This window comes from Phoca vitulina, unplaced genomic scaffold (assembly GCF_004348235.1).
Source record: "Phoca vitulina isolate PV1807 unplaced genomic scaffold, GSC_HSeal_1.0 scaffold63, whole genome shotgun sequence".
Lineage (NCBI taxonomy): Eukaryota > Metazoa > Chordata > Mammalia > Carnivora > Phocidae > Phoca > Phoca vitulina.
In genome coordinates, this window is record NW_022589766.1 from 8804072 (window position 1) to 8829252 (window position 25181).

Here is a 25181-nt window from a genome sequence, read left to right on the forward strand (position 1 = left end):
GACTCATACGAAAGAATACGATACAGCAGTGAGAATAAACACACCACGTCTCGGAAAACGTGGCTGGATTTCACACACATAATTTTGAGGGAAGCCAGACACACAAGAGCACATACTGTGTAAGTCCATTTATATAGAGTTCAAAAACAAGCAATGCTAGTCTATGGCATTTGAATTCGGGACAGTGTTACCTACGGTGGGGAGTAAGGGCAGGGACATCGGGTGGTTCTGGCAAACTGAGAGTCGTCTTTCCCTTGACAGAGGTGCTTGATGTGGGAATGTGGGTGTGTTCTCTCTGGAAATTTCTTCAAGCGGTACATGAATGAAGTGTCAACCTTTCTGTATGTATGTGGGACTCTGATTCAAAGTTTACTTGAGATGAAGAGACGTTCTGGGTCTTGAGAAATATTGTGGTCTTGCAGGGATATTTCAAAAGCCACCGAAGTGGAAGGATTCAATACAGCCCAGGACTAGAGGCGAGAGCCACAGTCAAACTCAGCAATGCTTTCTCTTCCCCTGAGCACAACAGCTGTCTAGCACTAAAGAGAACATTCCAGAATGCAGAGTGTAAGTCCAGGGTCTCCTCTTCAGCCTTCTGCTTTCTTAAAAGTGTATACCCCCACAACAATGGGGAAAAAAAAGGATAATTTAGAGGAGAGAGCAATGATGCCACCTTCCCCTTAGTGTTACTGGCCCCAAGTGCATGGGTCAGGGCTTGTTTTTAAGGCTAGCTAAGGGAACATTCTTCCCAGGGGTAGTGGCCCTCTGGTGAGAAGGGACGGGTGGCCTGTGGAGGGCAGTAAGGAGTCCCCAGTCACCCAGCTGGCAGATTTGCCTCCTTGCGGAATCTAAGCTCCACGAGAGCAAGTGTTTGGACTGCTTGTTTACTGATCTATGCCGAAGTGAAAATGAATAAAGGAAATCTCATTCAAAATACACAGTCCAGCAGGAAGAAGGAAGATTTCCTCTCAGCTGGGCAACAGCAAGCTGCCCTCACCTACAGCCAATGAGAAGCCACCACCACCTCAAACTCTCATTCTCCTCCAATGAACGTTTGTTCAGAACGACCCCTCCAACTTCCTCCTTTCTCCTACAGAAGGATGTTCTCCCCTTTGGTCTCCAGACTTGCTTGGGGTCCCCCATAGTTTGTATATCCCGAACTGCAATTTCTCTGCTCTTTCTGAACAAGCTTACTTGCTGGTCGACAACCTTTATTATTCAGTTTTTAAGGTTAACACCTAATAACCTAAGACTCAATAATTTGCAGGATAAATTTTGCAGGGGAAATATTTAATTCCAAATCAGTTTCCTAATCCTGGCCATTGAACATGCCTCTCTGTGTCTTTCCACATTTCTTTCCATCATCTCCTTCCTTGGGCAATGTGTAACAAAGAAGGCAAACCCGGGAGGAGGGAGGGCAATGTGCCTCCAGAGCTAAAGCCATTTAGTGCCTTTCAAAGGCACACAGGTTCTTCTTGGTCTTGGTGACAGAACACAAGAAACTATGGACTTAGTTAGCTAACTGAAATATGTTATATCCACGCCTCCAAGCAAAGGTCAAATAGAAGTATCAAACTGTCTTAATTGGGAAACAGAATCCTCACGCATCATCTCTTCTCCTTGCCCTACAAGTACCAATAAAACACACACACACACACACACACGCTCAGTGAACTTAGACATAATACAGGCTTCATGTTTGGGACTCTCTCTAAACATATTTACATACATATAGACCTAGAATCTGAAAACTTGATTTTGAGTTTCGGCCAAGCACTGACTAGCTGTGTGATCTCGGACATGTCCCTTAACCCCTCTGAGCCTGGATCTCTTTACCTGGGCATGTGCTCAATCTGCTAGTCTTGCTCTTCTGCCCAAGTCTTCATAGCTAGTACTGGTGCTCAGTCCCAAACCCAACAGTCAGATGGGGCAGACTCCTTTTCCTGATCCCCACCAGCTCCTTTTCCCTCTGGACCAGTTCTTGCTTCTCATCTCTCCCACCTCACCCCAGAGCAAACTCCCCAGTGTAAGACCCAGCACCCCCACCCTGAGGCTGCCAGTGCCTTAAAGCCAAGATCCCACATCACACTCTACTCCCTTGGGATGGTTTTGGGGATGGGGAGTGCATCACTGCTGCCTGGCACAGTTCTGCTCGGACCTACCTTGGTACTCCCCACTCCCCCCCACCCCGCCCACCTCGGCAGGAGCTCCGCTGACCCAGGACTGGCCAGGGATGCGTTGCTTAGGACATCTCCTGGGATCGCTGAGATGATGAGGCTATGACAGGATAAAGGTCCAAGCATTCCAACGTTGACTGACCTGACTCTAAGCTCCTTATTCTGAATTCAAGACTTGGCTACAACATGACCCCAAGTTTCCCATCCAGAATTATTCTCCCCTCCATCACCCACACTCCAAGGAAATTGGACTGACTCTTACAAAACAATGTGGCTCTCCCACCTCCTTGTTTTTGCTTATGCTGTTCCCTCAATCTGGGATGCCTGCCACCAGCTAAAATCCTACCTGTCGCCCCCAATTCCAGCTCAAATGTCATTTCCTTCAAAAAGCCTCTGCCTCCCATCCAAGCATAAATGCCTTCTCCTGGGTAGGCCAGCTTAATGCTGTTTTGACTTTTTTTATTTTTTACAGGAAAGCTCCTAATTCGTACGGTTTGCTCCACGAACAAGACAGAAATAGTGACACCAAAACCAGGACAGGGCGGGAGATGAGTACTTGGGAATCGAGGACAGGAAGTCCATGCATTAGCTCCAGAATCAACAATAGGGCCTCAGAGCAAACCACAGTTGAACATCAAGAATCAGTCCCATGTGCATTTTCTCCACAGACCATGAGCTCCCCGGGAGTGGGGACCAATTTCTAGCATAGAGCTTGGCATGTGGTTAGTGCTCAATAAACATCTTGAGTGGATGAGTGAGTGAAAGAACAGGAAAATGAACGAATGAATGTGATGCACAATGTCAAAGCTGGTCGGAATGAGCTCAAACAAGGTGTGAGAAAACAGTGAAGGAGGTTCGTTCAGATGAATTCTCATCAGCAATTTTCTTGACTGGTCCCCTTTCAAAGGCTGAGATGCCGCCTCTTTGGGAAATCTGCCTGAAACTCACAGAGCTGGCAGGGGTGGAGGGAACGGGGTAGCATGCAAGGACCCAGGGGCCCAGGAGGGGAAGGAATCCTGGCCCAGAGGCACCTTCCATCTTAGTCTCTGTGGTTTCTCTTCCCCTCCTGCCCCAGGTGAGAACCCACTCCTGCGCCCTGCACTGGGTACTCAGATAGCCCCCTGGGGCAGAGGGCACCGTTCTTCCGCAGAGCCACTTCTAGGATGTGCAGAAACTCATTCTGCTGCCCCCTTCCAAGGCTCCCTGGGACTCCGGGATGCTCTGGAGTGAAGCGCACTAACAGCTCCTATCAACAGGCTCACCAACTCCTGTATTGAAAAATGGTGCACAGGAGGGAGCAGAACGTAGCAGATGGGGAGAGCGTGTTTGCAAAAGCTAAGTGTCTGTGATGGGTTTCCTCTCTCCTCCCCTCCGCCTTGATGTGGCATCACCAACTCTGTGCTAAGCTAGTGGAATAGCCTCGCCTCTGAGGGAACATTTTTTATGCTTAGCCGTTCCAGCCGTAAAGATTTTTATCCTATTACTGCTAAGTGACGAGTACAAGGAGAGAAATGATGATGATCTTTGGCAGCCATTCCAACCGAGTAAATACAAGGAGGAAGACAGGCGATCCCAGACTGGGCCGCTGCCCCTTCACTTCCCAGGATGAAAAGGAGCAAAGGAAAAATGTCTTCCTGGTGAGACGTATCGAAGTGTGGAATTTTCCCTCCAGGCAAGCGATGGGTATCCCACTGTTGGAACCATTTAGCACCGCCCTGGACAGAGGCTGGGAGAGTTGGCTGAGGGGGACAATCAGACCCAGCCGGCCAGGAGGAGGTGACCTAATGAGGCTTCCCAGCTGCAATGCCCTCCTGCTCGCGGCTCCTGGGCGCAGTCCACCCTCACACCTGCTTCCCTGAGATCAAAGCCACCTCCTAAGTATTGCTAGGCAACCGCAGAAATAGACATTTGCTTTATCAAAATATTGCCCTCCCTTCTCCAGCAGTGTGCCTCTGTTGAATGGCTCCTCGTCTGCCAGATGTTTTCTGTGCTCCTCGGATGATGGCAAACCCACTGCTGTCACCCAAATGTGGTGACAGCGGTGGGGGCGGGACAGCCGGAAAATGAGGACTATTTGTTGGACCAGTCAGTGCTTGATAAACAGGGGAACTCCGCTGGGAAATCTGCTCAGACTCACCCCAGCTAGACGCTGTCCCTTCCGTACACTGACATAGTTATTTATGGCACACTTACCCTGATACCGACAGCCACGTCTTCATCCTCGCCACCCCAGCGGACCTCGGTGGGGCCCTGGGAGTTAAGGCTCTCATCTATGTTAACAGGATTGTGGGTCTCAGAGGACAACGTGGCACTAGGTGGGCCCAACGCCAGTGCAACCATGAGATTCCCACGGAGGCAGGTGGGAGAGCCGAGTGCGTGGATGTGGATACATCTGGAAGGGAAGACCGACCACGAAGAGTGCCCAGACGTGGAGGCTGTAGCGACTCCACACTGATAGAGCTTCGAGGCCATCTAGTCTGAAGCGATGAGAGAACAAAGCCGAGAGAGGACGTGCAGAGGGACATGCGGAAGGCCACTGCTGGGCACCTGGTCCCCACGCCTCCCATGGGCCCTGGATCAGGGATGAGGAAACTGAGACATGGCCAAGATTTGTCAAAAGGCCGATGACAGCATTCTTTCCATCTCAAGACTGGAAATGTCACATGTTAGGTCAGGGGTGGGTGCGCATGGGAAGTCTCCGTTGTCAACCCCAAAGGGTGAATGTGCAGGGGATCCATTTGAAACCACAGGTACTCCCTTTCTAAACTAGCCTGGGTGTGGACATCACTCACTCCCACCCCCCATAAAACCTGGGAATGGGAGTTCCTAGCCTGCCTCCTCGCCTTGGTCATCCCACTCTCCAGGTCAACCAGCCACCCCTACAAAATACCCTGGGCTCCCTGGCACGGAGGACCGAGATAACAATTCTATTCCACACGGGGAAATGAAGCCCCCGGCCTCTGTGGGGCTGCTTTTGCTCGGTGCCGGGCCACGACATGCTTGGGAAGGCTTCTATAACTGCCAATGCACTTGGCTTTTCCATCGGCCCAGCTGCCTGTCGGGTGAAAACTTCCACAGCCTTGTCCCCCTCCCCCCACCTGCTGCCTCCAGCCTCACGGCATCTTTGGATTCCTGAGCGATGCCCCCCAACGCCGGCCTCCCAGCAGCACGTGCTCTAATGCTCAGCTAATAGTTCTGTCTCAGGCGCTTGTCCACACGCGTCCTATAAATCAGAATCCAATTACGGTGGTAAGAAAATTGGAAGCAAATTTAATAAGCTCAGGCCACTCCCCTGTGCTGTTTCTTCACTATTCTCTTCCCAGTAATGATAACCCCTTTCATAGACTCTGTTCTCCTGCCTCCTCATCTAAAGCCCCCTAGGATGGAGGGAGCAGAGGAAGGGGGCTGCTTCTCGGTCCTCTTTCCCTCTTTGTATGAAAGGCAGATGGGAGAAAGTAGTCAAGTGTCTTTGCAGATTTGCTCTCCCTCTCCTTTGTTCAATAAATGTTTCTTGAAATTCTATCACACACCAGGTGCTGTACTGGGTGCCAGAAAAGATGTCTCCCTGCCCGCCCCCGAGAGGGCGGAAGGCCTCGTCCCGTTGCTGGGGCTGATAATGCACTTTGATGTTTCAGTCTTGAGATCTCAGGTAACAAGCGGGGCTGGCTCTATGGCAGGGGCTCCCTCTCACGGCAACTTGCCCCTCCGGAGACATCGGCAATGTCACAACATGGGGGGCGCTACTAGCATTTAGTGGGCGGAGGCCAGAGAGGCGGCCCAATAACCTACAATGCGCAGGACAGCCCTCACAGCAAACCGTGATCCCCAAATGCCAGCCACTGATTGAATCCCTGGGCGATAGGAGATAGGTCACCAGCAGCCACAGCTGGTTGGAGCTGGGGTCGGCAGGGCCCAAGAAGGGCCCCAGGGCTCCGTCAGCCCAAGCCAGCTGGCCCCAGGCATTACTCTGGGAGGAAGTCAGGATACAGGGAGGCTGGAATCACAGGATTAAGGGACTTAGCTGTTGGTTTTAACCTCACAGACACCGATTCCCTGGGAGGCAAGGGCTGGAAGGAGGAGATCCTGCGGACAGAAGGTCAACCCCCAGTGGGGTCCGTGGGAGGGAAGCACACTGGGCTTTGCTGGCAGTCTCTGGAACTCTCGTTAGCGCAAGAGTGGTCTGTGCACAGGGTCAGCCCCATACCACACTCAGCCTGGACATGGCTGATCCAATTATTAGCCTCTGCTGGCACTAGCCTGGGGCTCTGCACACGGTCGGCGCTCAACAGCCCTGCCACACCTGCCTGGCCCCATGTGCCTGCCCTCATTCCCAATCCCCTGTCCTCTCCTCTTCCTGCTCTTTCGGATCAGGATCCACAGATCTGAAATTCTCTTAAGTCACTCAATCTCAGCTCCCACAGGGCAAGGTTAGTGCCCGGAGGCAGACATGTGGCTGATGGACTTTTCCTCTTTGTCTTCCCAAAGGGGGCCTTAGATTGCATCTAAATCCTCCCTGCCCCTCTTGCCTCCCTGGCAGCAGATCACACTTACCTGATAGATACAACACACTCGGAGAGGGCCCCGAACAGGACCTGGTAAACTCGGATCCTTGGGGACGGTCTCGGTTCCTCCCCCACAACCCGCACATATGTCCGGCCCCCGTAAACCACTTTCTTTTTTCGCCTCTCAGATCACAGATGAGGGTGAACGCAGAAATTCGTCCTGCTCAGGGTGTCCCCTCGAACCCGCCTGCTCAGTGAATCCCCCACTCCATGCCTCCCTTCTGCGGGGCGGGAGCAGAACTCACACCCAGATGCACTGGCTCTTTTCCTGGCCGGGAGGCGGCCCTTCGTCCTTCTGGAGGGTCTCACCATCTGGACTCAGGACAAGGGCGGGACCACCCACCTGAGACCAGGGGGCGCTTCTCAGCCTTCTTCCCTGTTCTCCTACCTGTCTGTAGTCTCTGCTCAGGGAAATAAAATTACCTAATTCTTCTTTAAAGATTTTATTTATTTATTTGAGAGAAAGAGCAGGAGCGGGAGGGGAGAGGGGCAGAGGGAGAGGGAGAAGCAGATTTTCCACTGAGCGGAGAGCCTGACACGGGGCTTGATCCCAGGACCCCAAGATCATGACCTGAGCCGAAGTCAGATGCTTAACCGACAGAGCCACCCAGGTGCCCCCAAATTACCTAATTTTTAATGAAAATTCTATCAGATGCCAAGAACCAGGATAAGTGCTGGGGAATTTTGATAGCAATACTACAAGACTCTGACTTGAAGAAGCTTTCAGGCCAGCAGAGTGTTCGAGGTATAGCCAGTGCCCTGGATCTCTGGCTGTGGGGGACGTCCTGCTGCTTAGAAGTGTTCAGTTGGCAGACTCTTGGAGTCTTCTTCTGAAGACTTCTTTTTTTTTTTTTTTAAAGATTTTATTTATTTATTTGACAGAGAGAGAGATAGCGAGAGCAGGAACACAAGCAGGGGGAGTGGGAGAGGGAGAAGCAGGCTTCCCGCCGAGCAGGGAGCCCGATGTGGGACTCGATCCCAGGACCCTGGGATCACGACCTGAGCCGAAGGCAGACGCTTAACGACTGAGCCACCCAGGTGCCCTGAAGACTTCTTCTGAAACCACAGATGCCTTATAGCTCATGGCCCTGGCATTACTTTTTTGGGGAAACCGGCTCCTTTTATGAACGATGGTGATTAACATGAGCCCCTTCCATGGGATGCGTGCTATGTAAGTCAAGGTTTTTGAGTTTGTACGTACAGCCTAGTTGGGGAAACTGAGTCCACCCCTCTTTACAGACTGACAACTTAAGCACCACCAGGTTGCCCAGCGTCGTAAGTCACGAGAATTCTTACCGCCCTGCTCATAAACCCCAGTGTCCACAAACGGGTACCCACGGACCCAAACAAAGACAGAACGCTAAGAAGCTAACACCAGTCCGCCCCCCTCTCAATTTAACAATGCCTCAAGCCCCTCCCGTGCGCCTTTGGCGCAGCTGGGCCTCCCAGTTGTAGGCAGGGAGGCCAGCGCGGAGGAGCTGGGGTTGAGACAGACCTGCTTACTCAGGCCTCACAGAGAAGCAAAGGCCTGCTCTGATCTAGGAAGGATTGGTAATGAGGCAACGTGCCTGGGCTGTCCGAGGAAATGAGCCCGCCCACCGACCTGACTTCCCAGGGGTCTGCCCGGCCTGCCCTCCCTCCGTTTGAAAGCCACGCCAGGCCTGGCCATGGGAATCTGCCAGGGAAACCAGGTCCGGGCTATAGGGTCTTTAGTGCTCCATGATTTCGGGGTGACCACCAGGTGAGGGGGCCAGGTGCAGGCGGAGGGGCCTCCCACATTCTCCCTGGAGGTGCCAGGGGATAGCTCACAGCAGTGGGTAGCGCAGAGAGCGTCAGCTACCATCTGGCCGGCAGCAGACGGTGCGTGCCTGCCCCAATCCGTGGCCTGGGCCCTGCCCCAATCAAGCCTGCCCTTGCTCTGTCATGACCACAAGGAACAGGAGAGAGTGACAAGTGGGAGCAGTCACACGTACCTCAGATGGCGGGTGTCAGGGACTGCCCGGCTGCTGGAGATCCGCTCACTCTCCCGCTGGTTGAAAGCATACAGCTTATAGGGATCGTCACCGATGCGCCACTTTTTGGCATTCAGATACTGCCGCTCATCAAACTGGTCCCACGGGTCTTCCCAGTCGGCATCCAAAGTCTGCGGAGCACAGATGGGAAGTCAGGGAGAACAGCTCCCAGCCCTCCCCAGCCTTCTCTGTCTGTCGCTGCTCAACTGCAGAGAACAGGTTCATCCCGGCAAAGTTTCGCCCAAGGATGGGGCCAGAGGGAAGAGGTTAATAAAACCACCAGCAGCAACAATAACACACGGCACGACACGAAGAGGGTAGCTGCCTTTTACGGAGCGCTATGTATGAGGCGCTGTGTGAGAACCTCTACTCCCTTCCCCGGGAGTCCCAGGAGGCGGGCAGTGCTCATGGCCCCAGTATGAACACAAGAAAACAGCCTCCACAGGCCAAGGACCTTGCTCAGGATCCCACCTTTAGGAAGTTGGCAGGGCTGCGACTTGGGTTCTAGTATCCTGAGCCCACAGGCCTCCTCGCCAAGGCACTCTGACAACATCTGGCTGAAAAGGGCCAGCACTGAAGCCGGAACGTAGCAGACAGAATGACCGTATGACCGTCACTGCGCCCTTGGCCATAGGAAGAGCTGGGATGTAGGCGATCCATCTGTAACAGTGTGCTCCCCACCGGATGGACGCCTGTGTGTTCCCTTCTTCCTCCAACCCAGGAATCTGTGATTATTTTTTTTTCAGATTATTTATTTATTTGAGAGAGAAAGAGCATGCAGAGGGGGTGGGGCAGAGGGAGAGGGAGAGAGAGAGAATCTCAAGCTGACTCTGTACTGAGTGCGGAGGCCGATGCGGGGCTCCAACCCTGAGATCATGACCTGAGCCAAAATCAAGAGTCGGACACAACCAACTGAACCACACAGGCATCCCTAAATCTGTGATTATTTTTAAGAAGCATCAATTCGGGAACAAGTCCTATCCTCACCGTACGTGGAGACAGCGCTTTCGAATGTATAAGGTAGCTTCTGTGTTCATGATCTTGTTTCCTCCTCCCCAGACTCTCTGTGCTGAGCTGGGAAGACAAGCTCTCACCCAAGTTCTGGGCTTGTCTGCACAGGTGGGACAGCGGCCGAGCGCAAAGCAGAGCTCAGGCTCCCGGGCCGTCCCGTGCCTTCGCACAGCAGAGAAGGCGAGGGTATTTATATAGGGAGGGCATGGCTCGTGCCCAGAGCCAGGCTGCCTCCTCTGCCCCGCCCACGCCAGCTCAGCAGCCAGGCAGAGGCTCTCCGCACAGCCGGCCGGAGCTGTGGGCTTCAGAGTCTCCGCACGCTGGATGCTTCCTTCGATGGCCCCTGCCCAGCGGATGCGGGCACTTTCACCCCTGGGGGAGAGCCACTCCCCTTTGATGAACTTTCAGCTTCATCAAAGCAAAAAGAACTCGGTATCTCTGGGAAAAACCTATTGACTAGGCTCTGCCCTAGAATGTGAGGGCCGGGGCCCTGGGGCTAGCAACGACCCCAAGGATGAGATGCTCACTCATGTGTTACTGAGCCCTAGTCGCTGTGCAAATATGAAAAGCTGTCCGGACACCGCCCCTCCCGCTGCTGACCAGGATACCCTCCTGGACGTGGGGAGCCTGACAGGAAGGCCCAGGGCAGGCCCCGCAGATGGCAGGATGGGTGTTCTACCCACAGAGGGCTCCAAGGGGTGGTTCGCCAGTGTGTACATTTATCTCACGCACCACTCGATCTTATCTGGTAATTGATCTGCCTCTCTCTCTCTCTCTCTGTTATCTCCTTTTGAAACAGCATTCTCTTGCTAATAGCACAAAATGAAGCTTTGGAAACCAGCGATTTTTATCCAATAATTGATTTTATGAATGTCCAGGGATACTGCTGCTACGCAGGGGGTGGGGTGTGAGACCCCTCCCCCAGCCTGTGCTGTGCAATGTCACAGGCTGACAGCTGTCACTCGTGCTTGGAACATCACCACAGGGTGACCCTGACATCATGGGGCCTTGTACCATCTCCCACTGGCTCGTTCCCAATTAGATTCATTGCAATTCTCTCAGTCAGTGGTGAGCTCCTACAATGCTCTGTGCTATGGAGGGGAGATGCAGAGATGGAAGGTCCTAGCCCTCGAGGGGGTTGCAAGGTTGCAGAGAGACATGCATGAGGACACTTAGAACACCTATACCAGAGGAGTGAGGGAAATGGGGAGGGCTGCCTGGAAGAGGTGTCAAGTCAGTTTGTGCTTGAAAGATGAGCAGGGAGTTTGCTTTGCTTAGGAGGAAATGGGAAGGGAAATACATATGTAGTGAAAACCCAGATAAAAGGCAGGAAGACCTGGAAGAGGGAGAATCTGTTCAGGATGCCGCTAGCTCAGAAACGAGGCGGCCAGAGTGTGGGCTGCAAAGGGTGTGTGAGTGAAAGAGAACTCTGGAACACAGCTGGGTCTGTATGAAGCAGGTCAGGTGGAAGGGTCTCTGGCCGCACGTGCAGGACGAAGTGGAGGGAAGAGACTGCCGCAAGGAGCCCAGGTGGGAGGGGAGCTCAGGAATCGAACCTGATGGGAAGGGAGGCCTGAATGGGGGCGGTGCTGGGGCACTGATGGAAGGTTCCATGCATCAGCTGGAGAAGCAGATGGAGGGGCAGGCCCTGGCAACGGGCTGGAGAAAGGGCAGGTAAAGACCTCTTGTCCTCATCCCTTACTCTCTATTCACACCAGACCAGGCCCAGGGCCAAGAGGGCATAAGGCTGGGTTGTTTGCTCGGCCTGGAAATCACCACCCTACGGGCAGCAAAGCATCCCTGGCAGAATCTGCCTCTTTGGGGACGGGGCCATGGGAACTCAGCTGGGATTCTGAACCCCAGAAAGCCCAGAGCCTGAGTAACAGCCTGGCTGGTGAGAAAAACTGAACAATCAGTCAAAGCCTCCTTGGAGGGGACCGCTCCCTGCAATGGTCATGTGCACAGAGCGGGTTCACACTTTGCTGCACTGAGATCCACTGGGGGGAAGCCCTGTCCTAGGAGCTTGGTTTTCCTACAACAATATCTGGATATATTAAATAATGGTGACGTTGTGTTTAAAATACAAATGCTACCATCTGAATAACAATTTCTATTTTACAAGGCGGCTCGCACATATTGCCACAGAATGCACACACAACCCATCTGTACAGGGAGGAATCGGCAGAGAGGAGAGCTGGCTGGCTTGCCCAAGCTTGATGGCTAGAAAGTGAAGGGGCTGCTGAGCAAATCCTTCCCGGAACCTCCCAACGCCTCTGTCTTACCACGGAAACCAGGAAACCAATCGGGGGCATGTCCTCTGCTGAGAGCGAGTGGACAGAGGAGCGAGGTGGGGGCCATGCCCATGGGAAGGACCAGCCACTCTTTCCCTGATGGTCCCCAGATTAAAGTGGCTGTGGCCCTCCCAGGATTTCTGAAGGGCCCCAGACTCCCCCAGATACTTCCAGTACTAATCTGGAGTTGGCTTCCAAACTCTTCAATTCATGAGGCCCCATATTCAGGCTCCGAGAGCCCAGAGGGCAGCACATGGTCCCCATGTTTTGGATTCCTTGCTTCCTGGCTCCTGTGACCATCCGGGGCAGGGCCTGAACACGCACGTGCAGCTTCGCAGACTTTCCCGTTCCGGGAAGTGATGATACTGCTCTCCCGAATGAGAACACACACCCAGGAACCCACACAACGTCCCACCCCAGGCCTTGGCCCCCTCCTGTGTGGCCCCACCACCACCCACGGCCCCCAGGCAAGGTCTCACTTGACTCTCTGACCAGAATTTACTCAATCTAGAGTGCGTGCGTTTCCAACCGTAAGCACGACGCCAAGCACAGAAAACCAAGACAATCTTTTTGACAGAATATATTTGATTACATCTGCCAAAGCCCAGCTTAAATAATGGGGCACCAAAAACGAATGCTCGGAAGCACATCTGAGCGGCTTCGTTTCTTTCCTCCCGCCCTGCTTTCAGGTGACGCCCCGAGTCCCCTTTCCTCCGATCTTCCCTGGCCTGTTCCTCTCATTTCTCTTTCACGCTGACTATTGGGCTCTAATGCTATTAGAGCTCATTATGGGGCTCTCTATGATTTTAGTGTGTTTGTCTCCCTCTCTTCTTTCCCCAGCTACTAGTTCCCTCATTGCCCTAAGTCTCTTCTTCCCCCCCCGCCCCCATTAGAATGAGAAAGTCTCTACCCCTTGAAGAAAGTTCTTTCCTATCCTGAACTGTGCTGATCCTTAATAACACTTCTCAAACCTACCCTATGATAAAACAACACTTTGTGAGTACCTACCACGTGTCATAAACATTTACATCTAATCCTCACAATCACAGATGCCAAGTTTGCCATTCCCATTTTACAACTGGGGAAACCAAGGTAGAGAGAGAGATCAGGTGACTTGCCCAATGTCACACAGGTAGTAGGCGCTCCAGCCAGGGTTTGAACCCATGGAGCCTGGCTCCACTCCTATGCTTCCGACCATGAGATGACATTGCCTTCCCAGAGCCTCCCTGCCATTTCCTTGAGCCATCTTCAAGGACTATCTATGTGTTTCCCATCATTTTTCTCAGCCAGCTTCTTTTTCTGCATAGGGATCTCCCTCCTCAGAGGATCTCTGTGTCCCCTTCACCATCACCCCACCGGTCCATCACTCTCCTTCCTGGGTACCCAGTCTCCCCCCAGCCAGGGCAGGAAGGGTACAACTCTGCAGGCAGATTTCTTTAGGAAGGTTGGAAGATGCCAGGCTAACACACAGGAGGTCAGAATTATAAACAATGATAGAACTTATTGTTTAAGGATGACAGAATTCATCTATCCATTCAATGTCTGACACTCCAGCATAACATTCCAGTGTCCAATGGACATCCCTCCTGGGTCCAGCCAGGGACACAGAGGTCCCAAGGAGCCCACTCCAAGCTTCAAAGGCCTGCAACTTCTAGAAGTTTCCTTCTAATATTAAACCAGAATCTGTCTCCTGTCAGAAGCAAATGTAAATCCTATTTGGAGAAAAGCATCTCCAATCTAGATCCTCAGGATTTCCACAAAGCTCACTGAAAGGTGAAATCACAATAAAAAAAAAAAAGGTCAGGGGCACCTGGGTGGCTCAGTGTGTTGGGCGTCCAACTCTTGGTTTCGGCTCAGGTCTGATCTCAGGGTCCTGACCTCAGGGTTGTGAGATTGAGCCCCACATTGGGCTCCGTACCCAGCACGAGTCTGCTTGTGTTTCTCCCTCTCCCTCTGCCCCTCCCCACTGCACTCTCTCTCTCTAAAATAAGTGAAACAAAAATAAATCGTTTTTAAAAAACGATCAGAGAAGGAATCTCTCACTAAGTGAGAGTTAGTGGAAACTACAAACAACAGATTTAGATCTTCCAAAGACTTCAGATGCAGGAATTACAGATACAAAAGAAAGCATAACTGGAGATAAAACAGTTAAAATATGGAATAAAAAATTAGCAAAGAACAAAAGTTCACTGAAAAAGAATTGAGCATCACTTTTAGAAATGAAAAAGTATAATAATGATTGACGGTCAATATCAAACAGGCCAAACAGAAGAGTTTACTCTTATCTACAAAGCTTTTTCACCAGAATGCTGCATTTGTATTATCCCTGTGAGGTAGGCAAGCCAGTTGTGTTGTTCCCATTTCACAGGTGAGAAAACTGAGGGTCAAGGAAACAAAGGAGCCTGCTTAAAACCACAGAGATAGTGAGTCCACTACTGAGACTCTAACCCAGGCCTTCTGGCTTCAAAGCTCGAATTGCTTCAACATCATCAGGAGCTTCATTCATCCAGGACCACTTTTTTTTACCCCCTTGCTGGATAGTCATAAACATGTAGAAGTATCTGTTCACCCCAGTATTATTCTAACGTCCATCCAGCTGGGGATGGGCCTTATTTTTCCAAGGGCCAGTCCAGACAGTGAAGAGGACAGGACAATCTCTATGTAAGTCCTGCCCAGAGTGAACGGGTTGGGAAAAGAATGACCCTGGGAATGGACTCCTTACCCCCCCATGGCGTGTAAGACAAACTCCAACAAAGAAGGAAGGGCCGGCCAGCCCTTCCCTCGCTCACCTGGGCTCATGGCAAAGAAAAGAGCTGGAAAATCCTTTTCCCTCATCCAGGGACAGCACATCAATTACGGATTATTAGATCAGATCTTCATTTTAATATTTCCACCATGTATTATCACCTCTTCCTCTCGCTGGAATTCTGTCTTGGGAGTTATTTAACTGATGTGCAGAAATCTAAATTTAATTTATTATGATCTAACTCACTTTAGAAGCCAAATTACCCTGCACTGGAGAAGGATCAAGTCAATATCCCACTTGGCTTTCTATTTATCTTCTGCGGGGTTTTCTCTCCTTCTCTTCAGTATTCATTTTATCTCGGGTGCTGGTAATAAATTTAAATTTTCCTCAGAATTAGGCAATTGCTCCTTTAATGCTGGGGTTTAATGGTTAGTATTAATTTTATCAAAGTCACTCCTTAAAGAATTTGGAGGATGGAATGGGCATATAATGGAGGGGGAAAAGGCTATTTCCCGGACCAAATGAGGTAGCATGTAATCAGCAGGGATGAGTTTACTCTTCTAGTCTAGCTCCTTCCATTTCTTCCCTACTTTCCTTTCACCTGCTGCCCCCGCCCTCAAGCCAGGCACCTACCAAATGGGTCTGGTGGGAGCTGTTTGCTATGGTTTCTCTGTGCCCCCGGAAGTTTTGTCAGCCCGGACGCCATGCCTAGACCCCTCTCTAGGGTTCTCCAGTTAGTGTCACTGAGGCCCTGACAGCAAGAGCCACCACTGCCCAGCTCTCTCCTCCCTGCCACTGCCCCAACATACACACCCCACCTGCATCCCAACTGCACACCACATGCAAATATGGCTCTGGGGGAGGCTTCAAGCTTTCTGGAAGAGGAGAAGTTCTGATAATTATTATAATTGCCTAAAAACTCCAACTGTGAAATATAATATGATTAATGGAATGGACAGCAGCCCAGGTTCGTTTCTGGGAGAGAAAAAAAAAACAAACAAACTCACACAATGTGGACCTTCTATGGAGATTAATTTGCTTACCAATTAGCATGAGAGGGAGGTACCTAGGAAGTTTAAGTCTGCGTGAGTGGGAAGAGGGTCTGGCTCCCCCACAGGTGCCAGGGTGCGTGAGCAATGCTGATGTGTCTGCTCTCTTCCTACCCAAAGTCCCATAAATTCCACCACCAAAGAAAGACTAAACCCAGAGCTCCTGTATGTGGACAGGCATCTCAAATAGCTTGCAGCTTGCTTAAAGAATCCCTCCCAATTGCTGGTGGGCATGAGGACTGAGTGAGAGCTGGCCCTACCCACAGCATTCATCTCTGCATCCTCTTCTTTGTGTTCAAAGACTAGAGCAGAAGCCTCATCCCTTCTGGGTCTAGAATCCAGAGAGCAAGAGATCAGGAGGGGAGGGAGACAGGTACTCCCACAGGGCTCAGGAGAAAGAGGATTTGGTGGACCGCACAGTGACACAGATAGATGGGTTTGTCCCCGACCAGGAGGCTGATGCTGGAAGAGAAAATGCACCAAGAGATGGAATCGTGCCCAGGAGAGACTGAGCAGAGAATCTGGACTTAGGACGAGCAGAGCCGGAAGTGGGCTTGGGAAGGGAAGCCTCCAGCTGGACAGAACAAGACAAGCAACACTCTGTCTCCGGCGTGGATAGTAAGTCATCTTGGGTGCACGGTCACCTCATCAGCCTGAGGGCGAGCCTGCAAGGGGGACGCTTCAGCCATCTTTCAACATGGCCACGGTGGCCTCCCACAGGACTGAGACGTGGCCTCAAGGTCAGGGCTTCGCCCCATGGGAAGCAAGTTCTAGAAAGAAAGAATAGAGCACTAAAAACAAGATTTGCATTTTTCAGTGACAGAAGCAATCTCTCCCCCGAAGTCAGACTCCTCTCCCCCTCCCTTGCCCTAACAGGGCTGAGAAATATCTCCAAGCATCCTCAGAAAGCTCTTTTGCCTCAAGGAACACCTATGGAGCCAAGCAATTGTTAAGGGGCCCTACTGAACCAAGGTAATCAAGCAGGGGTCACAAATGAACAAGTCTTCAGGGTCACTGAGAACAGAAATGCCAGTGTAATACCTTGTACATACTGCACAAAACCTACCTACTTAACACTCTTTAAATCTCCCCTTTGGGTGAGATTTGGCCTGAAGGCCACCAAATTGTGGGGTAGTAATGGAATAAAAGGAGAAAGTTAAAGAAAGATAAAGAAGGGAAGGGTGACCAGAAGGGAACGGTGCTTGCACCACAGGTTACGCTTCTGTGACTTCTTTTCTCCTTTAAGGGGCCCCTTGTATATTTCAACCCGATTTCACCAGACAGAATTGCAGCCGCCAGAGTGTTTGTGTATGGGAAAGTGGAGGTGTGCAGAGAAGGGGGAGCACTGCACCAGGGATGATCCTATAATCCCTCTCCGCCGTTCCTTTGATGTCATGAAGAGATCGCAAGTCAGGAAAAGCTGGGTCCGGAGCCTGGCTCTGCTCCACACGTCCTTTCAACTGCTGTGGTCAGTTTCTCCCTCCATCCTGAGGGTAGGACTAATCTTTACCCCACACAACTTTACAGGCCCAGAGTAGATCTCAGAAATGAGATATGGCCTGAAAAATTGCTTGGCAAAACATAATGCGTATGTAACATATTATTATTGTCAACATTGCTCCAGTTACTATTATTTCTTTGGGGGACTGAATGCTAATGGAAAGAAAAAGCAATTTATAGTCAGCCAATTTATGTTTAGCTTCATCCTTCCTTGTGGCAGAAATGGGGTCTCTGACAGCATCCACAGGTGACCGGCTGTATGCATCACCAGGCTGTCCGCTGGGATGAAAGCAGCGGTCATTACCAACGCCGATATGTCCTGGGACTCGGCAGGGTGGGTCTACCCAAAAGTTCCATCTCAAACATGGGTTTGAGCCCAGGGCTATGCAAATGATAAGACAGAAAACTATTTTAAGAAGTGTAATAGCTACGGGTTCCCTTTAGCTTAGAAGGGTTATAAACGGAACTTTGCAGGACCTCTGAGTTAACCCCCTTTTTACAGGTGTGGAAGTGGGAACTGGGGCCACCACAGAACAATGTGGGCGATTCTGGGGAGAGACCTGGGGAATCTCGGGCATAAGGTCAGAAGCCTGAGCCTGCTTGACACCTCAAGTCTCCCATCAGGCCAAGGAACCTGGTCACCAGGGCTCTCTGCTCAACTGCGGGCCCATTTCCTCCACTGGACACATCAGCCCCAGAGGGTCTTCTCCAGGCCTCCTGGGACTTGGCTTCTGAGGGCTGGAATGGCCAGTCCTATAGCTATACTCCCAAGGAATGTGTTTAGAAAGGTTTGCAGCTTCCCCAAATCTCCTTCTAGGTTCTGCCCAGGCAAAGGTGACCTTGGAGAAATCAAGATGGAGATGGCTATGGGAAGCCAGGGAAAAGGGCTGACTTGAGAAGGGGATCAATTCTCACACCGGACGCAGCTCAGAAGACCCACAGCTAATAGTCTGTAATGTTTACTGTGCACCAGGCTCTGTCCTAAGATCATCGCACTCAGGACAAACCCGAAGCAGGTGCTATTACGAACCCTAGGTTACTAAAGGGGAAACTGAGGTTTGAGAGTCTAAAGGGACTTGGCCAAGTAAGTGGAGATGCTGGGATGAAGCCCACACAGGCAGGCTCTGTTGGGTCCTTAAGTGGGACGTGCGATGGCAGGGGACACCAGCGGAGTGGCTGCTAACCTGGCACCTGCCTGGAGAGGGACAAGGAGGGAGATGGGAAGAGGGATCCCACCCTATCAGTCCTACACTTTCTGCCAGGTTAGCCTGGAAACACCTCTCCTAATCACGCTAAACTGGATTCTGGCTAGAAAAGGAGTTTCAGGCTCAAGTATCCCCTAAGCCCTGTCATTCATTCCCCAAAGGTGACATTAGCAAGAAGCCTCAAGCTCTCGGCTAAGGAGAATTTGTTCCCTTCTCTCGCATTCCTCCTATGTGCAGGCTAGATCTCCCCAGATTCTGTGCGCAGTGAGGGCCCAGAGCTTAGTGCATTTTCTATCTGCTCTGTAAATAAGGTGACATCCAGATACCCTCTAGCTCCCTCAAAACTAGGTCAGCTGCTGAATATGTAGGTGTGGGATTGGAGTGAATGACTTTGAAATGACTTTATCTGGCAGGACCCCATGGGGGGCCGCTGGCTGGCTTTTATGAAAGGGGCTCTTTTTATGTCAAAAGCAGACCCAGAGTACCCACACAGCTTGCCTGCTGAATCTGGGTGAGGGTGGGAGGCCTGCCTCGGCCAAGGGCAAATTGAGTGATGCAGGCAACACAGCAAGTGAGAATTGCAATGGGCTGAAAAACAGAGAACCTCCCGAGCCTGTCCTAAATCCTGGCCATCTTTACGACACAGTGGGAACGTGGTCCAAGCCATGTCACAGGAACTATAAAAAGGGGGTTTAGGATGCACTTGCTTGTAAATAAGACCCCCATTTCCCTCGCTTAGGAAGCACCAATAATTGCTCCCCCAGATGGCATGCTTGTCACCAACCATTCTTGTCCATTCATCAGAGTGCCTGGGGCCTGATCCCTTCTGCAGGTGAGCCCTGAACTGTGAGGGGGTGGAAAGTGCCAGAGTGCTATTTAAAACCCCTCCTACATGCTAACTCAACTTCTTTTAATCCACCGTGGCCTCCTCTTCGCTCTTTTAGAATTAGGCATCCTCTCGCTTTAATCACATCCGGGACTCTATGGGAAACCAGATTTGCAATTCAGATACATTGGAAGAGATTAATTACTTGCCAGGGCTGTTTTGGTTTATGTTTTACTTTATAAGAGCACTCATTCACTTTATTTTATAAGAGCACTCATATATAACATTCCTCTAAGTAATCCATTTTCTTCATGCATTAAAATTAGATTCTGGTGACAAAGAAAATTCAGTATCTGAAATTTCCCAGAGCACTCTTCTGGGAAACGAAGTTAAAACCCTCAAGGCTCTCTTGGCCTGGGCCTCTCTGCCCGGCCCACCGACGTCTCCTCCTAGACTCACGGCAGCAGGGATCCAGAGGCCTCAGGCCCACAGCCCCTGAGCAAGACACTCCTCTTCTGTTGGGTTATGCTGTGAGTGTGACCACCACCTGTCTGGCTCCAGCTCTGCTCCCCAAGATGGGGAAGGGGAGGGGAGGTCCAAGCCAAGGCACGAAGCCACCTTCCAGATTTTTCAACACTATCTTCTCTCTTCAACTTCCCAAGGGCCGGCATCTCTCTGAGGGTCCTTCCAGCGGGACCCTCGCTCCGCCTGGGTGTGGCTTCCTCTGGTCTCATTCGCTGAGTGGCTCAGCGCTGGGCTCCCCTGGCCTGGCTGCCTTTGGGTCCATCGCAGAGCTTCTCCCGACACATTAGACATCAGGGCCTTCCAGGCAGCAAAGACAGCAGACCGTATCTTCCGGTGTGCCTCCGAAAGCCAGGCTGGGCAAAGCGGCAGCCGAGTGGGGGTGGCAGGAGGGCGCGGTGTGTAGAGAAAGTAGGTCATTAGTGGTAAAGACTGCAATTTTCAAGGGGTTGTTAATGCTTTGTTTATATGGATTTCTCTAAATGTGACATTTTAATGGCATCATAATTGTGTGATTACAGTGCAGTCGACACTGCTCGGGGGAGGAAAGGCGACAGGGACTCCGGCGACCTGCTGGGGGAGGTGGCTCCCTGCACGGGACTGGCTCAGTCCTGCTCAGGCCAGGACGCCTGGCAAGCATGAGATGCGGCTCCCCAGAGGGCCCTCTGCTGCACAGGGCCATGAGTTTCCAGCAAACTCGCACCCAGCCTAGCCCCTTGGACAGAATCAATGCTTGGGGCTGCAGGAGGGAGAGGAGGGTAGTTCCACACCCCCCCCACCCCCACCGAGGCCCACCCATAAGAGCTGCACTTGTTCCTTCGCTCTGTGCATGCGCACGTTCATTCATTCACTATTTCTTGAGTTCTGTCACCTGACGGAAAGGGCCAATAGCTATTCAGAAATAAGAGACAAAATTCAGTAAGAAGGAGAGAGCAGCAAGGAAAGAGATCCACAGTGACAGGGTCTCCTTGCTGAGCTCCGCCTCTGTACTAAACAAAGGCCGACCTGACATGCCCGCTTGGGCATCTCACCCCAAGTAGGTTCCAAATGGAACGCTCCATCTTCCCGTCCCAACTGGCCCCTCCTCCTGTCCTTCCCGCAGGAAGGAATGGCGCCATTATCCATGCAGGGGCTCAAAGAGGAATCTGACAGTCTTTCTTTCTAATGCTTGTTTCTCTCTCACCTTTGCCTTCAGCCTGATCACCTGAACTGCCCCTCCCCTGTATCTAACCCATCACCATGTCCTAAAATGGGTCTCCATCCATTCCCCTGCCCTCCCCTACCTCTACAGCCATGCCCAACCACCACTGACTGCAAGAAGCCCCAACTCTGCACTTCTACTCATGGCCCCAACCATCCATTTTACAGAGTCACCTTTTTAAAATCACACCCGATCCTCTCTCTCTCCCATGCTAGCTCCAAACCTCTCCAGTGGCTCCCTCAGCACTCGGAGTACTGTCCCCACTCTGCCGTTACCCACCCCCCCCCCCAGGCCCTGCCAAGTCTCCAGCCTCATCCCACCCTCCCTTCCCCTTTGGTTATTCTACTCCAGCCACACTGGCCTCTTCAGCTTCTAAAACAAGACCAGCTATTTCCCATCTGTTCTGGGCTGAGTTGTCTCTCCCCCCCAAAGATTCATCTGTTGAGGTCTCCAGGACCTCAGAATGTGACCATATCTGGAGATCACACCTTTAAAGACATGACGAGGGTTAAATGAGGTCATCTGGGGGGCCCTAATTCATGTGACTATTTGGAGCTAGGGCCTTCAAAGAGGTGATTATGTTAAAATAACCATCAGCGTGGAGCCCTGATCCCCCATTATTGGTGTCCCTATAAAAAGAGGTAGAGATACCAGGGGAGTCCTCACACAGAGAAAAGGCCATGTGAGGACACAGCGGGAAGATGGCAAGCCAAGGAGGGAGGCCTCAAGGGAAAATGTCACCGCCAGCACTTTGATCTTGGACCCCAGGCCTCCAGAACTTCAAGAAGAGTAATTTCTGTGGTTTAAGCCTACCCACCCACCCTCCCCACCCCCCCAGGATGTGGTATTTTGCCACAGCAGCCCTAGCAAACAGGTCTCCATGCCTGTTGGGCTCTCTGCCTGGAATAGTCTTCATCGGACCCACTCCTACCCATCCATCAGCCTCAAACAAAGTGCTACCTCTTTAAAGAGGCCTTCTCTGGACCTCAGACTGAATCAGTCTCTCCTTATACTCTCCTAGACCCTTGTACCTCTCCTTCAAGGCATCTGGACGCCCCAGCCTACACCAGCTAACTCTAAGTATCTCTTTGCTGTCTGCCCCTCTGACCAGGCCATCGCAGTCCTGACAGCAGGAACCGTGTCTTCTCACTCACCACCGGTATCATGCACGGTTCCCAGCACATGGGAGATCCTCAAATATTTGTTGAATAAATGACTCTGTGGACACGAATTATCTCATTAAGAGCCCCAGGATTTGGATACCACAATTCCCATGTCATATAGAAGCAGAGGTTAGAGGAGAAGAAGGAGATATGCCCAAGGGCAGCCAGCAAGGAGGGAGCAGGACTGGCTGGGGAATCAGGGCCATCTGCCTACAAAGGACTTGTCACAGCCCCATCTGTCCAGAGGAGGGAAGGCAGCAAGGGCTGGGCTTGTCAGAACGTTTTGGGAAGCACACAAGTCCTGGCTTGGGACTGCAGGGATGGGCCAGGCTGACAGGAGTCTAATACAGAAGGGGTGAGTGGGGGTTGGGAAGAGTAGATGCCCAACAGGCCTGGCTTTGCCATCTCTCTCCTCCGGTTTCTATCTCTGTGACCTTGGGCAAGTGATTAAACCTCCCCTGGCAACGGAGAGCATCACAGAGGCCTACTCTGTGAAACCATGATGCTGGTTTATGAATGGAATGGAACTCCGTAAGTAAAATATTGAGCACGGTGCTGTGTGTACACCAAGCATTCAATAAATAGCAACTACATGTTTACGTGTTAGTAAAGTGAAGAAGACACTGTGAGTGCTGGCCAGAAAACACTGGCTTCTATATCATTCTCTGCCACCACACCTGGTGTCCTTGGACAAATCACTTCTGCTCTCTGGGTCTCTGGTTAGTTCCCCAGCCATCAGGTGCAGGGGTGAGAGAGAGAAAGTATTCTTAATTATTCTGACCAGACACGGCCCCCTTTTCCAAGTGATGGAAGCCATGGGTCTTCTCCCCAGAGAAACGTCTTTGTATACACAGGTGCAAATTTCTGCTCACAGTATCCAAGATCCTGTGCTACCCCGGAGCCCCAGGAGGCACCTGGCTGTCAGGTCCAGCGTGGAGGAGTGGGTACCTCCCTGAGAAGATGAGTTCACATGGGCAAACCTGAGAGATCAGTGATGCCCTCCTTCCCCGCTTCCCGGCTACCCTTTAGGGGGTGGAAGCCAGTTCCCCGGGTCTGCCAAATCTGCCCGTGTCATGCTGAGCACAGTCATGAGGCATGCTGTGCAGAGGGACCCCATCATTGGTCCCTGCTCTCTGCTGTAAGAAGACAATGACTTGGAGATACATTATCCAGATGTGCAGCCCCAGCCCCGGCTGCCATCTGGGCAGCCTTAGAAAACATCTCCAGAGGTCCACGAGGAAACAGCCCTGGGAGAGAAAGTGGGGTGTCTTTCAGCTGTTGCCCAGAAGCTGAGGGTTGTGAAATGGGGCGAGGATAAGAAGGGTGGGGATGGCAGCCAGTTTCAGGAACTTTTCTACTCCTTGGTGCCTCAGCTCTGAGTACAAAATATCTTTGCAGAGCTGTCCAAAAGATATGCTCTGGGGACTGAAGTCTTTAGATCTGCCATTTAATTTTTCACAGTGCTGCTGGAGTGAATCTTCTAAAATATAGTAGTTGGGTCCCATCCCTCACCATGGGCTGCAAGTCCTTCGCTCGACTTCCGGCCTCATCTGGCTCCATCCTGGTCCCCATACACTGGTATCCTTACTGGCAATTTTAATCTTAAACGGCCACCACCTGTGATCGAAGGAAGTTGAGAGAACCTGACCCCAGCAATCTAAAAATGTCCCCCCCTCATGTCACGGCACTTTAATTACCTGCTTACTGGGTCTTCCCGCCCCAAGCTGCACATGCTGTAGAGGGATGAGCGTGGGTTTTCCCTGTGGATTCTGGCATCTGGCAGAGGAGGGGTGCCCTAATGAAGATGGCTCACAGCCCCAGACCAGCTCTGTGACTCCACCCTCCCCTGGCCAACACACTCAGGCTGCAGGAAGTAGAACACAGAGCTCCCGGCCCTCAAACTATGCCTTACAGAGGGAAGTGAACGGGCTCGGACATGCTAGAAAAGCGGTCAAGAAATGCCCTGCCCTAAATCAGGGTCAGGAGGTCAAGCAAGATGAAGATCAATGGCATGGCCATGATGTAGTCATGTTGCTGGGGAGGAGAAAACAAAACAAAGAAAGGGAGCATAGCATGAATAAAATAATAATAACCCCCCCCACACACACACCAGAAACCCCAGTGTGAAAGAAAACATGACCTAAGGAACAGAAATTACCCAAACATGCTTCATGTTCTAGAACAACCTAAGAACACGAATTCACTAAGAGCTAAAAGATTAGATGATAAAACAAAGAAGTGACACAAAGCATTATTTATACAGTTGAGAACCACAACACGCTTTTTTCAGAGCGAATAAATAAATGCAGAAATTCCAAGAAGCAGAGCAGACACAGCAGAGAATCTAATTAATTATATCGATGAAAGGGTCCCAGTTCTGGTCTGCCACCCGCTAGCACTGGGTCCCCGGGTGAGTCTCTGTGATGGCACAGGAGAAAGGCTTCCATTATTAAAGCGACCGGGGGAGAGAAAAGCCGTGTAGAAACAGCAAAGGTGAGCTGACATCAGAAAGCTGGGGAACATGAAGCAGAGACACGGGTGGAACACACACAAGGTACTCGTCTTTTTCTTAAACGACACTCCTGAAATGAATCAAGCCCGAACACGCACAAGAAAAGAACACGCCACATGTTTCCACAAAACACCGATACAGACCAGCGGACACAAAGGCATGTCCCAGCTTAGGTACTGAACTCGGAAAATCAAGACAGAAGTCAGCAAGCATCCAGGCAGACCTAACAAGTCACCTACAAAAGGGAGGATGCCGGCTGACCTCAGACTTGCTCACCATCAGAGGACAATGGACAGATGCCGGACAGATGCCACAGAGGCTAACTGCACATGTGACCCGAGAGCATCTTACCCTGGTAGGGTGTTGTTCGGGTATGAAGGCAAGAGGCTGACATTCTGGCCATC

At 51.5% G+C, this 25181-nt stretch overlaps 1 protein-coding gene across 3 annotated transcripts in view; it reads right to left on the reverse strand.

The window, feature by feature from the left end:
- The window catches only part of GALNT14 (polypeptide N-acetylgalactosaminyltransferase 14), a 220113-nt gene that overhangs the window by 84552 nt on the left and 110380 nt on the right, over window positions 1-25181 (reverse strand). For all 3 annotated transcript variants that reach the window (XR_004297810.1, XM_032391518.1, XM_032391519.1), the window contains exon 2: window positions 8713-8882. Coding sequence is in view for 2 of the 3 variants with exons in the window: in XM_032391518.1 (XP_032247409.1) it covers window positions 8713-8882 (170 nt within the window). In the remaining variant the exon portion in view is untranslated. The remainder of the gene's footprint in view (window positions 1-8712; window positions 8883-25181) is intronic.